This window comes from Triplophysa dalaica, chromosome 21, assembly GCF_015846415.1.
Source record: "Triplophysa dalaica isolate WHDGS20190420 chromosome 21, ASM1584641v1, whole genome shotgun sequence".
In the NCBI taxonomy this organism is placed as follows: domain Eukaryota; kingdom Metazoa; phylum Chordata; class Actinopteri; order Cypriniformes; family Nemacheilidae; genus Triplophysa; species Triplophysa dalaica.
Window position 1 is genome coordinate 2599020 of NC_079562.1, and position 24536 is coordinate 2623555.

At 39.5% G+C, this 24536-nt stretch overlaps 2 protein-coding genes across 14 annotated transcripts in view; one reads left to right on the plus strand and one right to left on the minus strand.

The window, feature by feature from the left end:
- Positions 1–71: 71 nt before the first annotated feature.
- Positions 72–7850, minus strand: LOC130409894 (dnaJ homolog subfamily C member 11). 3 transcript variants are annotated; one of them, XR_008904941.1, is made up of 17 exons: positions 7766–7849; positions 6903–7032; positions 5677–5750; positions 5471–5572; positions 5092–5220; positions 4884–5006; positions 4714–4787; positions 4405–4594; positions 4232–4317; positions 3364–3480; positions 3109–3264; positions 2938–3007; positions 2771–2828; positions 2368–2510; positions 1969–2098; positions 1698–1880; positions 72–829 (listed from the first exon to the last, which is right to left on the minus strand). XR_008904941.1 is itself a non-coding variant. In XM_056734092.1 (16 exons), the coding sequence occupies exons 1-16, from the start codon at positions 7838–7840 to the stop codon at positions 1855–1857; spliced, it is 1683 nt and encodes a 560-aa protein (XP_056590070.1). In that variant the 5' UTR covers positions 7841–7850; the 3' UTR covers positions 72–1854. The 3 variants fall into 3 exon arrangements, 1 of the variants encoding a protein (XP_056590070.1); XR_008904940.1 differs by having other exon boundaries at positions 72–489; positions 720–1880; XM_056734092.1 differs by having other exon boundaries at positions 72–1880; positions 7766–7850.
- Positions 7851–9620: 1770 nt separating this feature from the next.
- The window catches only part of camta1b (calmodulin binding transcription activator 1b), a 241876-nt gene continuing 226960 nt past the window's right edge, over positions 9621–24536 (plus strand). For 9 of the 11 annotated variants that reach the window (XM_056734472.1, XM_056734473.1, XM_056734475.1 and 6 more), the window contains exons 1-2: positions 9621–9686; positions 12735–12836. In XM_056734472.1, the coding sequence (XP_056590450.1) occupies positions 9662–9686; positions 12735–12836 (127 nt within the window). In that variant the 5' untranslated portion in view covers positions 9621–9661. Of the gene's footprint in view, positions 9687–10451; positions 10495–12734; positions 12837–24536 lie in introns of those variants that run through there. The other 2 variants (XM_056734477.1, XM_056734480.1) reach the window with 2 other exon arrangements.

The window sequence follows — 24536 nt, forward strand, 5'->3', positions numbered from 1 at the left end:
CATGCATAATATGATCAGGAGGAATGAGTATAAGAAAGTATATGTCATGTTGACACTAATAGCTTGAAAAATATCTTAAAGACAATAAGTTCAGACAGCTTGTAGGCTGCTTCACTTTTTAATGTTTAAATTATTCTTCAGGTTGACAACAACAATACATTTGTAAGGTTTTGCATCAGATAAGAATGTAATTCTATTTTCTTACAAAGTTGTGAAACATGGCTTGTATTAGCCATTTACATATACATAAGTCACACTAAAAACTTCAGGAGACGTGCAAGGTAAATGTACTGCATAACAAACCAGAGAATGTTAACAGGCATTCATGTTTAAATCACACCAAATGATGACACGGACTATTACTCAAGAGTTAATGTACTGAATAGATCCCTGGCAGGATTTCTCTCTAACTCTTTCAAAGCAGAAGGTTCATGGTATGACTCCAGTACTCCAACAGCAAAATGGATCTTGCCATTGAACAAACTTTGACTGTCACAAATAAATACATCATGCAAATAAATACAAATGCATCAATTGCACAATGATAAATAAAGAAACCAAGGACACCAGGAGACATCATGACACATAAATGACACATTAAAGAGGGAGCAGGTTTGTTTTAAATATAAAACAAAAACATACTCTGTTAAAACCTCTCATTCAGTTGTCAATAAATGCCCCGTGAACCAAAAAAAATCAATAATAGCCATTTTACTTACCTCGAAATCAATTTGTGTAATACTTTAGACTCTTTGCTGCTCAGTTATAGAGAAGTGGGCAAGAGCAAGCTGCTCTCGGGCAAATACAGAGAAAACCACAATGTAGTATTCTGCAAAATAAATAATGCATTTTCAATTACAAATGAGTCAAAACTGTCCAGCTGCCCTTGATATGGCTTGACTATATAGGGAAGAATCATGTTGATGGTTCAATCAACGGTCAAGAAATGTCTGTGTCATATTTTACAACCCATCACACAAAATAATTTTGACAATCATTAAAAAAATCTATTTGGATATGTAGCTTGCTGACTAACATACCTGTATAGTTATAATAACGATCACAAAGATTTTATTTTCCAATGTCAGTCATCAGAAATCAATCATTATGTCAAAAGTGTACAAATTCCTTTAAACACATTTTGCACAAATATCTTGCATTATTGGGAATGTAGAATGAACCGAACGTGCATAATCAGATTCACCTGAAAATCCAATATTATCACAATGGCCATAAATAACATTTCTCGTTTTGTCTCACTAATCTGGGATAAAATGAGATCATGACGCCCCGGTCAGAAAAGATTGTTCTTCTAAAACAAATCATTCAGCAACGTTGAACATCTGCCACAGAACGGATTTCTGTTTGAGATTCACTGTATTTAGGCCCAGAATCCAAACATTCAGAAATCTCTGTATATAATTATCAATCAAAACATATAGAGATCAGAAGCTACAGTTATAAAGTCACAGGCTGTTCAATGAACCAGAACCACATGTCTGGGAATGTGCTTTTCTTAAGAGTTTATTTATGGTAAACTTTCAGATAATACACGTAGGATTAACACTGATTGATACTGATGGATGTAATATGCCATTTGACCTTTTGTAAAACTGATGTGGATTCAAACTAGAGACTTGTTCATTGCTCCTGTGCTTGACCATTGTTGTTAGCTTTGTAAAGGGAATTTAAGTTACCAAACAACATAAAGATGATAGATGGGTGACGTCATGAAATGAAGAAGAGCAGCCCTTCGCATCCCTCGATGACTGACTGTCCTCCGGTACGTTCTTCACATCTCCGTATATCCACAGATCTCATCTGTCAGTTCCCCTCAGGATGTGCTGGAGATTCCTACGTCTCTTGTTGTATTTTATGAGCTGATGACATGAACACACAAAATGAAGCAGCGTCATTTCACTTCGTTCCCATCGGCTTAGAATTATTCTACATTTTTGCAATGCTCACATTGTTTAGGTATGTTAAGAGGATCTGTATCTCCAGACAGGACTTGGTGCATCGCTCCTCTGAACTGATACAGCAGCTTGAGGCTCTTGTCCTCTCCGAAACACGGGTCATAAAACCCCGGCAAACCGCTCTGATTTACAAAAGACTCAAGTCATTAATAGGAAACACCTGCTGATGACAGCATTTAAAGGTTGAGGGGTAGAAATGCTTGTCTGCAGAAAGTTCTTTCAACTTCAAAGTCATGAGTATGTAATACTTCGATAAGTGCAAACACGTCAGAAAGAGAATATTTATGTTGAGCAAACATCTCTTATGGTGACAGTAACACAATTTGCAGAAGTTCATATTTTAAGTTAGATTCATTAATGAAAAGTGTTACTTGATGTGTAAGCGTCTAACCTTGGAAGCCTCTGTAAGAATGAGTTTAGAGTCTTTCACTAAACACTGCAGCGGGACAGTCACATCAATGACCTTTGCCCTCTCATGCTTCTGACTATTGTCCGACACAAATTTGCCGTACCAGGCATTTAGTATGATGAGACCTAGAACCACAAAATATGCACTTGTTTATTTTTAAACAAAAATTAATAGTCACCTGTTGCAAATGGCATTTTGTTTTTGCCTTTATTTACAGTGCAGTAATTGGACAGGAAATAAAGTGGGTGAGATCGGGAAAGAACCACGAGGCGGGACTCGAACTGGCATTTCATGTCGTCTTTAAACGCAACAGTGGACTCATCTCTTGTAGATAAAAAAAGCAAAAAATGATTTAAGCAAATTTTAAATTGTGCATTTTGTTTACCCATTTTAGATTCCTCTGCGTCAATGATTCTCTTCACTGACTCTTGCATCAGCAGAACCTAAAAATACAGACACAACGATTCTGGAAAATGGCATCTCTATCGTAACAAACGCGTGTTTGTGCTGGCAGAACGGAGATGTTGCTGTCTATGGATTCATTTGACTTACAGCGGCTTCAGCCTCTTGCTTCCTGCGGGCAGTTTCTGAAGCAGAATCCTCCTTCTGTTTCTCCAGATCCCTGTAAACAACAGAGCAGGCCCTCCATCAGAGGAACGAGGAAGAACGAGGGGTTTAGGGAAACGGGCGGTTTTGGAGCAGTAATTACAGATAATAACTCACTGTTCCTTCTGGGCTCGTACATAAGGCATAATAATAAGCTTCTGGACTGCTAAGTAGAAGGCCAGTGGGCCCACAGTGGCATAAAACACAGCGCTGGGTAATATCTGGTCGGTCAGGTGAATGGGGTAGAGGTAGGTTTGATTGGCTCGGTTCAACCTGGAGGGAGAAAACGATCGCGCCGCAAGCGGCAAAAAGATATTATAATGTAGCTTTGCTGAATTCTAATTTCAGGTAGATTCCAGTCAGCTCCATAACCTGATTTTGAGAGAGACTCCTTGGGGTACGCCAATGCTGACGGTTGCAGCAAGAACGCTGTGGCGACTGATCTTTCGTTCAGCTCCGTATTCAACCACAGTGCCGAAGAACCCGGTCCTGTCATGAACAAAATCAAACATTCGGTGAAGATTTTGCATTTTTGACATCTCATTCAATGTTTTCATGATAGTTGTGACAATATCACCATTTAACTAAATTTATGTAACGGGATATTGGTACTGTGATATATATTGTCACCATGAAATAATATAATTTAGTCATTTGGCAGACGCTTTTATCCAAAGCGACTTACAGTGCACTTATTACAGGGACAATCCCACTGGAGCAACATGTAGTAAAGTGTCTTGCTCAAGGACACACTGGTGGTGGCTGCTGGGATCGAACCAGCAACCTTTGATTTACCAGTTCAGTGGTTTAACCCACTAGACCACCAATATAAATAAAATACTCATTCCGTGGAACAAATTTTTTGGTCATTCTGCCCACCTCTACATCAAAATGCAACAATTTCAACATACTTTTTATCTTCTGATAAAAAGATCATGAAGATCTCATTCTTAAGCCAAGTTCTGAAGTTTGGTTTATTATGCCATGCCGGCTTCTGTGGCCAGAAAATTCATATCATTACATTTATTACATCGATATTTGCTTAAAACCATATTTGGTTCATTAAAATTTTCTTCCAAAAGTTTCTGTGTTTAAGGCCCGATTCACATAGACATGGAATGTGAATCGGGCCTAACCTTGTACAATCTGATAAAACATGCCCCAGAGATATAGGATTTGGACCGAAAGAACATACTGGTGGAGAATATCAAGTATTCAAAACCACTGGTAAAATACTTACTTGATGGAACCTTTAAGCTTGGTTTGATCTTCGTCCTGGAATTTGTACTGATAACTCATCATCAGGTAAGAATGAGGAATTCCAAGCTAAAGAAACCGGAATAGACAATAGTTAATCTCATACATATATAACTGACATGAACTTCCAATACGGAATTCTTGAGTAGGTTTTACCTGCAAAGCCAGGGTGAAATGGCCGGTTTGGGTGTCCCTGACAATGCTCGTCGTCATTGCAGACTGGCTTCCCCAGCGCCACTGCAAGTAGCCCATAGTTTTCTGGTCCAAGTGCCGGGCCATCATTGTTGAGGCATTTGGTCTCACGCCACGTGAGGAGAACTGCAGTCCACACTGCCCAGTCACAAAACTGAAAGCCACAGAGCGCATTACCGAAGCATGCATCCTAAACATTAGTTTTCTAACTTTTTAAGTGCACGGTGAGAACATTTAAGACCTCACTTAAAATGCATGCAGAGGGACACTTACCAGCGTGCAGTAACATTGCGGAAGACTTTCATCCCAAACAGAGGTCCTCTAATGTCCCCTGCGCCAAACTCCAGCTTTAAACACATAAAATAAACACACAAAGAGCGTCAAAACCAATCCCCATTGAAGGGAATATGAAAACTGGAGGTGGTTTAGAAAAAGTGTCCCACCTCTCCCCAGCCCCTGGCTGAGGTCACACGGCGGACACACAGATTTATAGTTCCTCCCCCGGTGCCATTATGTGTCGATAAAGAGCCAGAAAGGACAGCGGTATCTGTATTGGTTAGGGGTGCCTGCCAAATATGTAAGTGCAAGACCATAAAGGAAAAAGCAAAGTATTGATGTCAGACTATCATGGTGACATCACTGTCCATTAACCTCAATGGATTGGGAAATGTGCATCCTGTTGATCTCAATGTGGGGAAAACCTCCTCCCGGAGCATCCTCGAAATCCTCATCGTAGTGGTCGAAGAGCTCTGTCGCATCTATACCCACACTTATCGTCCCCTGGATTAAAAAAGGATCAGCATCAGAAGAATAAAGAAATAAAGAGAGGCATTACATAAAATGAGATCTGGGACCACACTGCATGCAAGGAGACAGAAAACCAAGCGAGGAGGTAAACATCAGTCCCTGAAATTGACATAATGTGTCTTTGATTTCAGTCAGAGCGCAACAATGCTGAATTGCATTCTGGGAAATAATCAGGACAATCTTTCTTTCATTTTGGTCTGGACGAGCAGTGAGAATTAGTCACCTTGGGGTTTGTTCTTTGCTGGAGTCTTCTTTCGTCTTTCTCCCTCTGCAGGCGCTCATATTCCTCCCGGATCTCTGCAGGGGTTCTCTTCCTCTCCACCACCTCAAAAGATCAGACACAGATGTGTCATTAGTGTGCCATGCACCTCAACACGCAGAAATTTGAGTATAACTGAACGTTTTCAACGGTGAACATCAAAAACGTACCTCCCAGCCTTCCACCTCCAAGCCTCTTTTTCCAAATATGTCATAAATGGCTCGAGACTGCGGGTCGCTGAGAACTTAACAGAGGTCAAAACAAATATATCAGCATGCTTGAGAGAATAGGTCACATTGTTTATACTGGGTGATTGTTTTAATAGTTATATACTGGCATGTGTGCAGTGGTGAGTAAAAAGCTTGACACTGCAGAATCCAAACAACAATAGACAACATATCGCTTATACACAGCATAAACAGTAGATGTGCACAAAACATGTAAAAGACACAGATTATACACATAATACAGTTACAGATGTACAACAGATTATTGAACAGGTGATGGCAAAGTTCATTGTTGGGTTTAAGTGCAGTGCATGATATTAATATCAAACAGGAGGTCAATATTCTTTTCAAACCCGTTGCCCTTTTGGTCCCTTACAAGTGTATATTCACAGAGCAAAGAGAGCTTTAATGTTTATGCTCTGATACACATTTGAATTTATCAAGACGGTCCCCGAAGTATACTTCCCTGAGTGCAGGTTTGAGTCTCTTTTTAATAGAAAGGAAAATTCAGCATCAAAAAATAAAAACCTTTTGTTGATCGTTGGTCAACAATTGTTGATTCTTAAATGAATGATCGTCACCAGAAGAAAAGTTTATGTTTACATAATATTTGTCTGTGTACTGTGCATATTTATTTTTTATTTATAAAAGCATACATATATATATATAAAATTTAAATCATAAATATAAATACATATATAAATAAATTATATACATGCACATATCTTCATAATATTACATGTATGTGTACGTTGTTTATAAATGAAAAATGTATATGCACAGTGCAGAGACATTTTATGTAAACACAAACTTTTATTCTGGATGCGATCAATCGTTTAACAGCCATATTCTGTAGTTATTTCAAACTCAAAAATTTAAAACAGCACAATAATCAGCTATGATTGTAAATTATTGATATTTCAGTCTGTTCATCAAAAAATGCTATAGTATGGTCTCATAAGACATGAATTATAACACATCTGGAGATCTTTTATGAAGTTTACAGCTGTGGCTTTGAGCAGACTTCAAATTCTCTGTGTGCTAAGTTCACAAGATCCCAAGCAATGGGTAATATGGCCATTATGGTAAATATCCACCGAACTTTTGTTTCATGTTAAATCTTTAGCATAAAACGTACATATCCGTAAGGGGAGGGTTAAAATAATTACCTTCATATGCTTGGTGGACAGAGTTGAAGAGATGCTCTGCCTGTCTCTTCAGTTCAGGGTCTCTGTGTTTGTCAGGGTGGTAGAGCATACAGAGCCGCCTGTAAGATGATTTTAACTCTTCTAAAGTGGCCTGCAGAACATCATTCAGACAAATAAACATACAGACAGAAACACAGAGCAGCAAGTCATAATACAAATGTTTTTACACTTTCACTCTGATAAATAGGTGAAGAAAGTAAGTTCGGAAGAAAATAAAACGCAGCACTAGCAGACCGCCTATTGGCTGTCCTCAAACGGCGGCGCGCTTCGGTCGCCAATACGTTTCGTGAGTTTCCGCTTCGGTTACTTTAGAGGCAGATGAATCAACACAAGTATAACTTTTGAGGATGAAGGAACTCTTGGTAACCCCCAAAAAAGCGCATTTGACAAGGTACATGATTAATTTCAGAAAAACATAACGCTGGATTAAATGATTGTTGTCAGTTTATGTTTATTTGCCTTATTAACGGTTCCTTGCAATCAAGAGTAGCTATGAAGTGCCTTTGGATGTTTACATTGATATGTGTGCCATACATTTAATGATCAAATATCAATAATCAAGGTGCTCGTATAATTGCAATATAAAAAGTGACAAGAAGAAACAAGTTCTTCCTACAAGACGGATGTTGACAGACTGTCGGTTGACATTTCCAATCTGTCAGGTTGTCCGAGCATTAAACGTCAGATCAGTAAGGATGGATGAATCCAGTGCAGCCGGTGTTCTGACATCTAACGTAATATGAAAAATAGCACGTCTCTTTGCTATGAAGGGTTTACGTGTGCAGACGCGTCGTGTGTCTTTTAAAACACCTCCGCTTTCTTACCTCCCTCCTGACATTGAGCAAAGAATAATAATCTTCGTTGTCTACTTCCATTTCATTTTCCAAGGTAGTCGCCATGTTCCCCGAGTCCCAGCCTACTATGGCTCAGGGTCTTGTCATGAATATTAATTAAGTCATGTGACGTCGGGCTAGTGAGCCTATCTGATTTGCTGAGAGGCAGACGTTTGTAGTCCCCCGGTAATTCATGGCCGTGTCTCAAATCCAAGAGCGCAAAGACTTGTGGTCTTAGAGACCGGTTTTGCAAGGCAGCCTCGGAAAATAAACTTGGATTGACGCGCCGCAGTGACTTCTGGGACTTCAAGGGTATCCCGTAGGCGCACAAGGCTGCATACGTTGGATCCTTGATATGGAGAACAAATCCGGGTACTTTCATGCGTTCTCTGTTCTTGAGTATTGGAACCGGACTTTATTGATGAAGTAGAGCGAGAACACAAGGACAAAAGACTGCTGAAGAACCTATATTGAAAAACGGCCAATGACTTGTATTATAAAGTAGAGGTATCAGCGTGACCTTATTAATATAAATAAACTTAGCCTTTACCATAGTAAAATTACAATATAAAATCGCACGGTCGAATTACAGGATATATAAAATAACCTGCCACCGTGTGTTCCGGAGGGGAGTCGTTGCAAATCCAGATAGATTTGTGTGTTCATTTAATTCGGTTAGACCATTAACTATCATTTTCTTTTTTTAATTAAATACATTTAAACGCGATAAATATTTATATTTTATACGGCACGTCTAAACGCGAGTTATTTTGAAGCCCTAGTCTACAGAAGCCCTTGATTAAATTATGCAAATATAATCTTCACTGTTATTTAGCTGCATTACATAGCACTGAACGTTTATGCCGTGTTATGTTTCCCATGTTTATATTTTACATTACACACACACACACGATTTAATCAGCTTTTTCGCTGTCACTTAAAATTCCTTGCAAAATTTAGATTTCAATTCTTCATTACGTGATTCCATTTTTGGACTTGCGCTAGAAGTAACATTATTTGTCATTACTGCTACAAGCTGTAGTGCATAAACACTTAATGTGGTGAAAATGCTCCCTCTGTTTGCGGCCAGTGAGTGGAGCTGTTCTTTCAGCACCACTTCAGCACCCACGGCTGGACAGCGCTCAAGAACTCATGAACGAGCGTTGATCCTCTACACGCGCTCTGAAACATCTTATACAGATGTTTTTTTTCTGTTTGGTGTCACTGATGACCTCATAGAAAAACCCTTTTAGAGTAAACTTATATATATATATATTCACTACGCCCTCATCCACGCCGTCCTGTGACCTATCAGAATGTGTAAACATCATCTTTATATCGAGTAGAAGATTAACGACTTTAACATGGCTGTTAACATCTAATTATATGACACAATGGGCCATGTTATTAGCACTTAGACTGCTGGGCACGTAGCTTTTTATTATAATGAGGCTCGTTGGGCAGAATGACTGTAGGTATCAAATCTAAATCCATAATATTCGAAAACTCTACACGCGTTTTTTGTTTGTCTTACAAATCAGTTTTGGTTTTCATAACACAGATCCACGGTTTCCCCCTGAATCCCAGCGTCGCATTCAACCAAATGCTTATTGGTGGCTTGATTTTAAAGGTGTCTACTGAATAAAACGAATTCGCCAATAGGATGGAGGGGATGGATAAAAGGGGGAATGTGGATTTCGCAAATTCATGAAGCATCACCGAAAATACCTTTGTCATTTATATCACCCCGTGGCCAATAGCAAATGCGTATTCACGGACGCGCCTCTTGCCTCTCGCCCCCTCCTCGAGCCGCGTCCTCACCGTGAACGCGCGTGGTACCCCCCCGGTCGCGAGGAGGAGGAGGAGGATGTGGCGCGCGGAGGGGAAATGGCTGCCGAAAACAAGCCGGAAGGTAAGAGAGAAATAACAAGATTATTATTTTTCATTTCGCAATTTTGGCAGCATTAAGGTCCAGATGATGAGGATGAGGATAGGGAGGCGCGGGTGGGCGCGCCGGGGAAAGTCAGTGACATTTTCGCTTGCCTTATGTTTGTCACGAAAAGCTGGAGCGCTGATGGGATTAGCCATCTCTGAGACAGCTATTAAAATAATGGGAACGGAGTTAGGTAATCACGGGCTACGTTTGTAAGGTGACTCCTTTCATCTCAAATCACGCATGGAGGTTTTTGAAAGTGACACGCATTCAAGTCAAGCAAAGGTACAGCCTTCGTTAGACGAGGGAACATGTTTTATAACTGAGCCGCGCACATGAGCGCATCAGACGAAATGAACGCGTGAAATGACTCGCATATGGTTCAGAGTGGGATTCCTCCACACCGCATCCACGTTCCCCGTGGGCAGACAAACACGCAGGGAAACGATCTCCGTGAAGTCAAATGCGGTCAACTACTTCGTTTTTCTTTGGCATTGAACAAGGCGACGCTTTTAACTCCAAAAGCGATAAATGCAGATTTATGGTGATGCTCTAAAACGTGATTGATTTCTTTCCACCCCCACCAGAACCCCCCTTATAGTGACTGAACCCACCGACAGCTGCTCGATGCTTCAGTCTTGTGAGGAATATTTTCCTTAGAATTACGAAGGTTTCGCCGCTCCTGTTTCGAAGCTGTCGGCGCTCAAAAGATATCAACAGTATTTAGAATTGGGAACGGACGCGATACAAATTGAAGCGGAATTTTAATGTGGAGGCAAAATGAAAGGTACGTCTTTCCTCTCTTCTAAAAAGATTATCGCTAACTAAAACTGTGTTTCAATTTAGGCTCTATTCGATTTGTATTTTGTCTAGCATGCTTATAAAAGCACAAAACAAAAGTTCTTTTTTTAAACTTGCGTTTTGTACGTCGCTCGTTGATCTTGTTTTATTTAAAGTGGAGACATCAATTATATTCTTTAGGATTTAATTATACTGAATTTGTTTTAATTTAGTGTCTTGTTCTTGAATGATGGCGTTAGTTTGCATATCTGAAAACATGCTGATTGTTGAGTTATGTAGGAAAATTTGGCCCGGATTAGCTCAAAATATCAGCCACGAGTTTGTCAACATTGAATTATTTATTCAACTATTTTTTCAGTCAAGACAGTCTGGGCCACAAGGGCCACAGGGTGGCGGTATTGAGCTGTCCAACTCAATTACCCCCCAACCCCCAACACACACACTTTGAAACTAAGAATGATAACTAAGCCTGGCTATTAAAGAATTCCATCAAAGTGACAAAGTTGCCCTTTGTGATGAGGGTGAGCTGGAAGAGTGTCTGTGTGGGACGGTCAGTGTGCATGCATGCTTTTCCTCTTGTGAACACCGGGACCTACAGGAAGATCACGTAGAAAAATATTACTTACCCACAAATTTGGATATATATAGTTATTTTACAATTTTTTGGTGGATATCTTCATTTTTGCTGTTACTGGGAAAGATGACCTGGCCAGAAAAAGGTATTATGAAACCATTCTTTTTCCATATTGTGCTTATTTAAGTCCAGTCAGGTAAAACGAATGTGCTACTTTTTAGAAAAAAAATGTGTTGTAACGGACAGTAGATTTGGGAAGAGAAAGATCTCATGCTATTTTACCCGTTTGAGCTGTTACGGAACAGGAGAAAACATTGCCTCTTTTGACCTGAACGGCCTAAAACTGTGTCATGCATTTGCATCTGACAGTTTTCGGCTCCTGCAAGCTTCCGGTATCAGTTGTGTTCTCTTCCTCTACACAGGACACATCCTTCTATGTAAGCTGTTCATGTTGGCAAGAACCACTGGAGAATATGTTTCTCTCAATACAAGGCTTCAGATTTGTGATGTTATTCTGTAATGTGGCATAGAAAGTGCACGAGCGAGTCTCTCTTGTCTAGAAGTCAGTTGCATCTGTGTTGTATTTTGTTCTTTCACATCACATACACTGTATGCTCTCACCTGCCTGTACTTTGTTGAGAACGGCAGGCTGTGTAGGCTAACCTGTATATATTTGGTTGCTCATCAAATCTCGGTTTCTCAAATTTATCAGAGAAGTGAAATCTCACGGTGTGGTATTACATAAATTTAAGCTCCCGGGTGTTTCTGATCCGTGTTTGGCAATACTAACAGCAGCACTCTTGTAGGAAAATACAACTGATACTACTGGCTCTGCCAGACAAATTGGGTTGCGCAGAACTATCTAGACCGTCTGATGTTTTGCCTTGCTAAATGAACATGGTTAGATATCACACAATAAAGGAAAGCATGTTTTTGAACTCTGAAGACAGAGACCCTACTGAATTGATTTTATGGATTGATACGAGGGAGAGGGTCCATGCCAGTTGTCTAGTCTACCCCGTATTAAATCACTATTCAAGGGTGAATGTAAATGATTAGTGAAGTTCTACCATGTTTAGGTAGCAACAAGATCAAAAAAGAGTTGATGGTGTGATAGCTAGATTAGCTAAGGTCTAAGGATGTGGTGCTGTTTGTCCTCCAGTATTATAGCATAAGACATTATTTCACTTAATGCAGGTGTTAACAAGCAATCGTTTTGTCATCATAGTTAGTTTAGATTTCAAAAAGCTAACCAGAAATTGAATTAGCTCACATACGCGTCATATGGAACACACGGAGGCTGGCAAAGCTTTTCGTGGCTCTAGGCAAGAATGGTTTACTGTCATTTTTGATGTCCTTACGCTTGAACTAAACAAGTCACATCAAGCAAAGAAACATGCATGTGATTTGAAATGCCTTTTCGACCTCTGGTCGTTGAACCAGTTAGTTGTGGCTTGTCTTTGCTGGCCCATGGCAACAAAACTATCATCAATGAAAAGTGGGGCAGTGGGGTCATGCAGATTCACAAGGTTCTATAACAGACATTCAGAAAGCAAGAGTTAAAGACATCTGCATGAATTGAAGGGCATTGTATTTTTGTACCCACCAATCTTTTCCCCTCACTCTTCCCTCCCCCACTGTGTCCCCTGTAGGACTGAAGAAAGTACGTAATCCGGATCGAATGTACAGAACCGCCGTCGGTTACACCGGCCACGTTCCTCCTAAGAGTGTCAGCGATGACACAGACAACAACAGTAAGACAGCCGGCTTCCTTTTCCACTGCATCCCTCAAAACATGACAACCTATGATATGCTTTTCATTCTCTCGCCCATTCGTTTACATTTAACCTCATTATTCCCGCACCTGTAGTTCATCGAGGGTGTTTGTTTGCAGTATAACCGCAGCCCAAACCAAAGAAAGATCCAATTATTGTAAAACTTCACAGTTTAGAGGATCACAAAGCCTTTTTTACGGCACAACAGTGAGGGTTTTCCTGAGGTTCAAGAGTGTCGAGAATTCTATCAAAGCAATTTGTAAAATGTTCTGTTACTAGGTGACTTTAGCGGAGGCAGACAGGAGGGGAAGAAGTGAAGTGGAGAGGCTGTTCTTGGTAGATCAGCTTAAAAAAAGGCCAGCGTCTCATTTTCATTCAGCCCCATTACAGATGATGTTTATTCATGCATGGCCACGCTGCTTCGGAACGAGCAGCATATTTTTGGAAGCAGAAGCTTGTTGTCATGGCTAATCAACGCACGGCGCTCTTTGAGCACAGCCCGGGCGTCTGCTTGCGTGGGTGTGGATGTGGGTGTGTTCGCCTCTTTATATCTGCCTCTGTTTCCATCTCTCTCTGTCCAGCCGTCTTCATGTTTTTTTGCTGAATGAATGAGGATTTTGCAAAAGTCACTCGCTTAATAAAGACACTCTAAGATGGTCACTAAGAGGCAGGAGCTCCGCTGCCCATTCGTTGCTGGTTGAAGTGTAATTAGCAGCTGGACGGCTCCACGTCTCGTCCGTCTAGTGACCAGGGTTTACCTCTAGTTGTTTAACGTCCGGGTTTAAATGTTATTATAGACGAGTGGATGTTACGATGAGTATAATCAAATTCCCAGTTCTTCTAAAGCGTCTTTGAGTCTTGAATATCTTGCATGTTGGAACGGGAGGATGAAAGGAGAACCAGTTCATGCGGGCGTCTACAAGGGACCCTATTTCAGCCTGGTTCTTTTGCTTTGTTGAGCCAAGAAAAGCTTTGGGAGCCAACTGGGACAGAACCAGAATGTCGAAGTGAGCTAATTGGGAGGAATCCTGGTCTGCCGTTCTTCTCCTCTTCCCTAGCGTCCAGCGTAGCCTTTTTTACCCAACCAGTGCATTCCCCAGATGAACTACACCCACTTATTAAAGCAGCCATGCTGCACTTCATCAAGTCTCTTTAGAATATGTTTATATCTGTTTCGTTTTTTCTTGAGGTCTGTTTCAGTTCAGATCTCGGCAGACTCTTTCTGACACAAGTAATTTGCTGTAGCGTTTTTTTTAAATGCGTTAACATGTGGACAAGAGTCACTAGACAAGAAGCTGTTAGCCCCAGGGGACCAAAGAGAGAATCATCCTCTGTCGTATTTCACTGGAAGGTTGACATTGTATTAATTTGCTTTCTCGCGGCAAAGCCAGTATCCCGTATCTTCAGCATTTTATCAGGCAGGGCTTTCTTTTTCGAAAATGCCCTCGCAATTAAGAGAGAAGTTGCTACCGTACAGATCTTTTAAATTGGGCAAGATAAAATTTAATTGAGATCCAGCAAGTAATGAGAGGTTTTGTTCATGTTGGAGAGAAGCAAACAGTTGGCTGAACCGCTCTGCCAAAGGAGAGAGCGGAAAGACGCTGGTCTCCGCGGAGACCCGGTCATGAACAGAGAGGTTATCACAGAGGTGGCCTGCTGTCTTCGAGAAGTTTCAACTCTGTGAGGCTTCTTTTTGATAGCGGAACATCACAGGCTATCAAAATGTTTGGCGGTAATTGTGCCAAGCGTGTCGGGCATCCGGTGACACTTCACTTGGCGATGGCTTATGTCACTTTTTATAACCATCACGCTTCAACTGTGCATGTCAGCACACGTTCACTTAACTCAGTTTCGGGCGTGATCAAGGCAGTACAGCATGACTACCCGTTTGTTCCTCTATAGCTGGTTTAAATGGAGCTATAACCTTCCATTTGAAGGGCAGCTCTCTGTGTTTTTGAAGACATGTGACAATATGATTCCTAGATAAAAGGAGGCTGTTTAGCAATCCCGTCCCTTAGGGATTATTCAATTCCAATATGTTAGGTGGCTTTGTTACTCGCGGTATAAATGGCTTTTGTGTGCTGTGCAGTTATTACGCAGAAATGAGTTTATTATGAGTTGTCTAAGGACTCAGACTTCCACTACACGATTCTAACTAGGAGCCATTGAGCATAGCAATGATAATATGCAATTTTTTACCGCCGTGATGGAGAATACGAGAGCGGGTACTTGGGCAGGACAGCAAACAGGACCAAATTGTTTGGCAGATCTCTAAAGTGCATTTTGTATGCATAGCTCAACTCTTTAGCCATTTGTATTCATACACTCATTTGCATGATTGAGTCCATGTGTATTTGAGCATTCTCATATCCACTGTTCTGTTCGTATCTTTGAAATGCCTTTGGTAGTCATTGTTGCTTGGATTTGCATGTTGCTTTTGTGTGTCCAGGTGTAAGACGATTGTTCGAGCCAGTATTTGCCTGTTTGTTTGCTGGATCTTAGGCTTTTTTACTTTAAAACCTAACCATTTTCAATAAAAAAAATTCCATAGTACCATGTTTTAGGGCCCTATGAAATCTGTATTTTTTTCCCAAAAAATTATGTTAAAATTTTTCGCGATTCTGTGTTTTTTGTATTTTTTCTGTGTATTTTATACGATAAAATAGTAGCATAATATTTTCGCCCACATGAAAAACGCTTCAGTATAGCATTTACGCATTAATTATTGTGTATCACAGGAAGTTTCTGACAATCTAATATTCATCTCGAGTGCCATACAGTAGTATTGCATACAACATATCTTCAAAGAGTATTTGGTTTGATCAAATTTATAAAAGAGAGATACAGCTGTTCGATTATTTCCGGAAAAACACAAGCTGCTAGAGGTGGGACTAGTGCATTTTTATTTTCAGTCTTTTACACCTACTTGAATGTAAGATTTTTTACCTTACAAGTACATTTACTTTAAAAATGGAAAAAAATAGACAATACTAAAGTTTATTCATGTGGGTGTGTCATAGTAGTTTTGAGTTTATTCTATTTTCTGATTAGAAAGTTGGCAAATTTTACAAGATTTTGCGCCGTTAATTTTAATGCCTGGATTCTGTGTTTCCGTCCGCGTTTTACGCAACGTGTAAATTTCCTATTTCCTATTTTCCTGTTTTTACCTTGGTCTATATAAACTATTGTTTCATGTGAAGATTTTTTGCATTAATGCAAAATTAATCTATTTAATTTCAAAATGTCTTCTATTCTAGAGTTTAGCATAACTAAACAAGATATTCATATTTCTAAGCACAGAAAATATCTTCATGTTTAGAAATTTTGGCCTTTTAATGCTTGTTTTGTTTTATTTTAAATATTTTAAATAAGTTATATTGAATTGTCAAAAATGTACGCAAGCTACCACTGGGGCTGTGCCCTTTCAAAAAGTGCACCTAAAGAGTGCATATTTCTACCTCAGGGGTGCATATTGATACCAAAGTGCGCATGTTGGTACAAATGGTACATATTAGGACTTCTTTAAAGGGTACCGTCCCAGTGACTGCTTGGATATATGCTTGGATATATTTATCGACCATTTTTTCTGTCAGTGTAGTGAGTCCTGGCCCCATGAATGAAAAACACTCATTCATAGCGTTCTATAATTCAAAGCATTGTCAAAAGCATGCTTCTATGTGTTTAATTATTGCTTTAGTTATACCTCGAAATGTCCATGTGTATAAGTATTGCAGTGAATGTGAATCTTTGCTATCTAATGAATATTTAAAATACATTTCCATCCTTTGGACAATACATTTTTTTATATCATAGAAACGTTTATCGTTAATATATTCAATGAGACATAAATAAACATTAAGTCGCAGCATTCTTCTGAATCACCAGAGAACGCCTTTCTTATGAATGCAGCTCCTACCTTACATTCTGATAAACAAGCAAATAAAGAGAAAGGTTTGAGAAGATGCAACTTTTCAGAATGCGGCTTCTCACACACAGCGATGACAGTGACATTAATTTAGCCTTTTAATGTGCAAAAGGAACAGGGAAGCTTTGCATTTATAATCCGCATTCTGTTAACAGTCTTCATTAGCCAAATACCAGATAGCTATCTGGCGAATGATCTATTGAAAGGCGCAGATGTGGCCGCTGATGCTGATGAAGGTCTGGAGCCGGTGAAGGAGCTGTAGTATTACACAGAACAATAGAGCAATCATCGCTGTGATTGGTATTGATCTTGGAGCAGGAGGGACAACCGAAATTGAAACTGACCGCCTGAACCCCGATCCCATTTGAATCAGAAAAGGTGGTTAAACGGTACGCCAAATGATGTCATGCTTCTGGCTGGACGCGAGTTTCCTTTAATGCCTTTAGGACAGCACATTATTCTCCGTTATGAGAAAAAGTGAAGCACAGTCAGGCCGTTTCCCTGTGGGGGTAATAGATTTATCATCTTCCCTTTCATTCTTTCGTCCTCATCTTTGGTTTTTTACGTCCTCTCTGTCACTATAGGTTTTTAATACGAGGATAATAATCTCAGAGCCATCCCATCAAAGTGCTTTATATAGGCGTAATTAGTTATGATGAAGCATCGGGTGCAATCGTGCTGTCCGTCTTCGTTCTGAATTCAGTAAACATGTCCTCAAAGCTTTTTTCAGATGGTGCTGGTGAAACACAAGTCACAGAGATAGGTGGACTAAAAAAGGAACAGTGTGTAAAGAAAAGGTATCCCATCATCATGGCACAAAAGCAACAGGACAGTATCGATTTGAGATCTGTTTTTGTCAGCCCTCTTTATCCCCTCCTAAAACAAGCGTTGCTCTTTTCTCTAAAGCGAAGCTTGCTCAAGCTGCCATGACAGATACAGTAAAACAGCCCTTCACCGTCAAGCCTTTAAAAGACGTCTGCTAAACCCCAGATTAGCACTGAGATTCACAGAGAAGAAGGACCAGCGCTGGAGGTCACGGGAGCCCTCTTTTCCTTCTCTTCTCGAGTCTCAAAGAGCTCCACTGAGGTCTGCCCACATCTTCTTCTCCAGAACGATCACGCCACAGACTCTCCCCGGACGGGGACCGACTCCGAGCTCTGTGACCTTGAGGCACTTCAGTAGATACTAAATCAATTTGACTGACATCGCACAACCCTTTAAGTCATTGCTAATTCAATAGAAATTTTATTGCTTGCAGAAAAAAGTCCCCCCGCCCCGTGCACACGGTGGAGATGTGGCGTTTTATCTGCTGGTGGATTTATTAACTGCTGTTGGGCTGAGTTTGATATACCCAAAGGAGTCGAAGGTTATTATGGTGGGGTTCAAACCCCTGTTATAAGTGGCACAAAGGGTCAGAAAGGGATGCTTTGCTTCATTGAAAGAGAGATGAAGAGATTTTCTCATTCTTTTTGGCTGTGTGTAGTAGGTTATCAAAGGCCGCTGGTAAATTGGCCTGGCCATTCTCGGGACCCCAGCCCCATGTGCCTTTCAATGCCTTAAAAAACGATTTTACGATACTGTTCACTTAAACATTTTTTTTTTTTTTTATTATTCACCATTTTATTCGGTTTTGTGTTCAAACACAATTACATTGTATTAAACAGACTTAAAACAGTTGTGCTTTGGCTTAGCTAAATGTTTACATTTTAAAATAACATGTTTCAATCCAGTAGATAAAATATTCTTCATCAAGTTAACACAACAAAATAGTTTTAACCACTTTACTTAATCCGTTTGAGGTGAGAAAACATAAATTTACACCTCCCATCATGCTTTGCACCGGGCTGAAAAAGGAGAGTAAAAGTTGCAATAAAATGTTATTTTATGCATCTTTTATCAAAATTATGAAACACGGATATTTGTTCATGTTTAATACTCTTTTATGTTTGTATTTTAAGAATTTCTGGTATGTTAATGTTTTAGGGGGTTACCATTGTGGCTTGGGTTGAGGAGCGGCTAACCAATTTTTTTAGTAGGTTAAATGAAAAAAGTAACCACAGGTACTTGGCGCATGCCATGAGTGCAACTAAACCAACTTCTGGGTAACACCTAACAATAAGAGCTATAGTTAGTTATTTTTAAAAGAACAGCTATATCAGAAAATATCTTATAATAAATCCACAAAATGTAAACCTGTATCTCTACTTAAATAGCCTTTAGTAGGATGAATTTAATTCAATTCAAGTTATTTGGACATTATATGGATGGTTGACTTTAAGTATTTAAGTAGAATAACATATTTCTGTTATGTGGAACCACTGTCCATAATTGAATAAAGCTAGTTAAAGTATCGTCTTTTTGAGTGCTTCAACAAACTAACTGGTGTAAAGGCGATGCAATAAATTTGATGTCTCAAGACGTGTGCATGCATTCATCCAAACATATTGGCTTATTTTGTGTATTTTTGTATAATCGTTTTGTTTTTTGTATATGCGTGTTGTTCTTTAAGAGGAGAGACGCGTTGTAGTAGTGACTCAACTGGCATCTGAATATTCACCTTTCATCCCATAAAAAAATTTGCATATAGATAACTATACCACTGATTTTCATGCCATGCGCAGGTCTCTGGAGAGACGAATGGAGAAGGCTTGTAGTATAAAAGTTGGAAAAACCAGCTCTGTAAAATAGCATGTCACCCCCTGCGTTTCTCTTTATGCTCCTCTTCTTGATATCAAAGGTTTCTCCACTTCCACTTGAAAGTCAGAATGTAAAAGCAAAAGACCTCCCTCTTTGCCAGCTTGCCTTCAACAAGCATTTCCAAGCGCATACGAGTAATAAAGCAGTTGACGGAGGATTACTTGAAGAAAAGTTTATCGAAGCCGTTGATGAATTAACATGCAGTCCCATCCTTCTCCCTGTCCGCTTGGAACTACTGCGCAATGAGCCCTTATTTCTGTCACATTAATTTTGTTTAAAAAAAAAAATGGAGGAAAAAAGCTTAAATTTCCCTAGACGTCCCTCTAATATCTGTACTGGGAGCAGTAAATGTTGCTTTTCCCAGCATTTTTCAGTCTTTATTATACAAAGTTTTATAATTAACTGACAGCTCATCTCGCTAGAGGATATGACTTTTTTTCTGTTTTGTTCTATATTAGACATTTTTGCAAGGTAAAAAAATCAATTGATGAGTGGAATCTGTAGTGCGCTGGTTTGGACTAAAATCGAAAAGTTTAATTTGAGTTACGAATGGCTACGTTTTCTGGAACGTTTCTCATGAGACAAACCAGGCTCCTTGGTGAGACATTTCCGTAAAATAACAGATGGGCCAAAAAATCGATCCATTAGCACAGGCAAAAACAAAGTGACGTAACTCATCTCTATAACATTTACTCTGTGTTGCCTTTGCGGATGCCCTCTACCTATTTGGTCTTATCTGTCGTGCGAGAATAGCCCTAGATTTAGTTGACCTCCATTTAAGTCAGCGTGAGCGAAGAAGAGCATACGGTTTTCCAAATCTGTGATTACATCAAGCAAGTTTAATATATTTCCTACGTAGCCTACACTCTCCAAAATGGGATCAAAGAGTCATGGCCAAAACTCCACCCTTGTGCAGACTCATGTCTACCATATGATGAGGTAGAGAGAATCCAATCTGTTAAAGTCACCCCTCCTTATTCAGACAGGGACCAAATTTGCCATCTAAAGCATATTTCGTTGTCTCGGTCGTCGAAACATTCTTATTTTGAAGAATTTGGAAAGGAGCGTTGGACGTGTACACCGAGCTTCAAATGCAGACAAACACGCTTACGGCAGGTGAATGCACGTTCAGTGGAATAAACAAATGCAAACAGAAAATGTCCATCAGAACTGACAATTTAATGGAGAATAGAGACTTCCTTTTAAAACTGACATTGGGCCGATGAAGTGTGGAAAGTTTGTCCGTTCTTGTCTTTCTATACTTTGCTCTGGTAAAAAACATCTGTTTCCGGAGCCCCCGTGTGCACGCATGAGATGTACTGTATGTGTGTGGAGTCATTAAAGACGGGGATATGCGGTAATCCTCAGAGGGAACATACACGAAGACTGACTTTCTTTCTGCCTGCTTGGGGAGAACAGAAATGCGGCCCAGCAGATTTGAAAGTACAAGATCCCATTTTGCGCAGTTAGCCTGTTTTGCCATTTAAATCCAGCCAGTCGATTAAAACGCATGAATAATGAATTAGCAAAGTGTGTGAGAAATGTCAGGACTGGCTGACACCTTTGCGGATGATTGTTGTTTATTAATCCTTTGCTTATCGGTTTACCTCTTTGAGATTGTGTTCAGGTTTATAACATTTTGAAAAAGGACATAGTAATCTATATAAAGTTTCAGCTGATTTGTCATGTAAACAGTGTCGGGGAAAATAAAGCCGTTTTTAAGACTGTGCCTTGGGGGCTCTTCTGTCGCTAACATTGTTGTTGTTCTTATTGGGGTCGCTTAAAGTCACATTTGGGATCTGTACAAACATGCTGCTTATTGACAGTGTGGGATCTCACAGTGGCTCTTCGGCACTCGGTAAAAAACGCGTTCATCGCTTTCTTTAGTGTAGACGTCGCTCACGAAGTTGGTCTCACGTCTTGAGTTTCTTGAGAAGAGCACTTTGCACCGAGTTGATAAAGAGTTAAGTGATGATATACCTTTGTATCCCCAGCTTAGATGGGATTCTCTGATCGTCGACTTAACTTTGAAGGGCTGGTTTGATGTGTGTTTCTGCTCTGTTTTTCAAAGAAACAAAAATCCCCTCAGATCAAGAGTCGGACATCGGTTAGACAAGGGCCACGTGCAGGCGCAGCGTCTCGCCGTCTGTGTTTAATGATGATTGGTGTTCATGTGGAATGTGAATGCGTTTACAACTGCCAGTTTGAAGTGTTTGAAATGGGAACGATTCATCTTAATACATACATAATTGATTATGTAGAGCGTATATGCCTGTGTGCAAACATCTGTAATTGTTCACTTGGAGTAAATAGTTTGGTCTACAACAGCGTTTCACAGACTGGGTTCTCTCTGAAGCAGGCTGGAAGTCTGTGGAAATTTAAAAGAATGAAAACCTTATTCTTTGGTGAATCTAATGTCAGCGAGTCTTCATGCATTGAATATACAGTAGATATTTAAATATGAAAGCTGACAAATCTTTAAGTGATCCAGCTTGTTAAATACGGTCGAGTCAAATTCATGTTTATGGTTTATGTACACTCAAAAAAATGCTGGGTTGTTGCAACCTGTGTTTGGGTCAAATATGGACATTTTAAATAGTATATAACTAGGGATTTTTAAGGTCCTACTTTGGTTTATGGAGTGTCCAACAACAAGTTTATGTACATGAAGGTGTAAAAACACTTATTTCGTAATAATAGGCAGTTACTCTTACCTTACTTCTTGACTGACTCTCAAATGATTCGTTCCGCTATTCATCTGTCTAATCCCCTCCTTTCCGCTAGCCTAGTCTGATGTGATTGGTCAGATGGTTTAGTTTGCCGTGATTGGTCTACCGCGATTGAGGCTCACGAGCTTCGCGGGCAGTCCTAGCAAAACGTAGGCAGGGACTATATGTGGTGACGTAAATCTGCGGCGGTTCGCGATCGGACTGGGGACGACTCGTTTGCGTCTTTCAGAATCGACTCCCTATTTTCCGAGCCAATCACTTTGTTATTCATTCACTTTCGATTTATAACTTGGGAGACTGCTTACTTCCAAACACCACAACATGACAGACTGCATGAAATGTAATTTTCATGATCCCATGTTATGTACTCTATAAAGGTTAATTTAAACCAACAGTTGGGATTGTCCATATTTGATCTAACTACGAGCTGAAACAGCACTGCCATTTTATGTGTATGTGTGCCATTAAATCATTTTTTGTTGATAAAACACATATGATGCTATACTTTGTGCTATGCATTACTAAGTGCATTGTTGCGCATGGCTATATGTTTATTATGCTTTGGTAAACTTGATAAAGTATTGTTTGATATCATTTACATGTAAATTGCAAATGTTGGTTTCTAATTTTCACTCCTGTAAATGTGTTTAGTGCTTTATAATTATGATTTAACATGTTTCAGAACATATTATTCATTTGCAAGCCTAGCATTTCTGAAGCATTTAAATGTATTTAAGGTAATTATTTCCTTTTTAATTTGTAGCTACAAAACTCATGCTTACGCATGACGTCGCATTTAAAAACTTAATAAAGAGCAGAAGGAGGAGGTCCTTTACCCTACAGTATTAGTGCCTGAATGCCTTACAAATATATATGTAAATATTTTCATTTAATAATATAAATATTCTTTAATATGATGCTTAAGTACTTAGAAAAGATTTTCTTTACACGTTGCAAAGTTGATCGTGGTTGAATTACGTCAATGCTTTGTCAGCATTTGAGAAACTCTGTGACAGTGTGTTACTCTCTGTTTTACTCTATTCCAATCTCACTTCACCACCTACATTCACACATGTGCACGAGTATGAGTGGCGTTTGCAATCCCTTTCTTCTCTCTTTCATTTTCTTTGTTGTGAAGCCTTTTCCCCCCTCACCCCTTCATCGTATTGGCTACTCTTGGGAGACAGTCATGATAGGGAGAAAGGCAAACGCTTAAGGCAGCGCTTGGCAGACGGCGACTGACTCTGTGATTAAAATTTGCCTGTAAAGCCACAGTCGCCGGAGTCAGCATAATTTAAAAGCCCCTTACTTTGATGCAGAACAATGAGACTGAACAGCAGTCTTCAGAATCACTCGCTTGTTCTGCCAGAGCTTGCACTGAGAGACAGACAGAAATAAAGAATAGGAAGGGAAATCAAAACTACCCTTAATTACCCCGTAAATACGTTCCTCGGTGTCTTGTTCCTTTATTATTCATCCTGGTTGAGTTGCTACGAATGAAAGAGAGAACATTTTCTCAAGAGGTCTTGCTCATTTATCCTGAATTATTGTCTCGTCATGCACGTGTGCTGTGTGTTTAGCTGAAGCATAAAGCAAATGATCTACCAACTTATAGTGTGAGGGGTACTAGTAGAGGGTCATTAGATTCTAATGTGACTGATGCCGTGAGCGAGAGACTCGGAGGAAAGAAATATGACATGAAATCTCTTTAATGTCTCAGGCATTTGTCATGAGATTCTCAGATGTTTCTCTTAAAAATAGTCCCCCACTGTAAAAAAATTCAACTTAAAATTTGTTGAATCAAATTGGCTTCTTAAGTCTTTTGAACTTAAATTATATAAAATTTAATAATATTAACTTCATTTTATAAGTTATGTGAAGTACACTACTAGTAGGATTTACCTAATTTACTTTTTTTTAATTTGCTTAATTTGTTGCATACTGGTTTTTGGTAAATTGAATAACATTTTCTGGGGCTATGCTTTGCACAAAGTTTCTTAAGTAAATGTACTTATTTTTTGTGTAATTTGCTTAATTTTCACACAGTTTTAGTAATTTAATACAATTTTCTGTGGCAATTTTTTGGTAGGGATGGGCATTTTTTTATCATATTTCTTTTTGAGCACTGGACATGTTTGAAAAATGAGAAGTCAATTAATTGGGGGTGGGGCATTAGCGTGTCCCTCATGGTGACAATGAAAAGATTTTAATTATAATACTGATACGAAAATTTATGTTGATGAAACTATGACAACACTTAGTAAATAATCAAATGAACACTGTTAGATTATCACAAATACACTGGTAATGTTGTTGAAAATACATTTC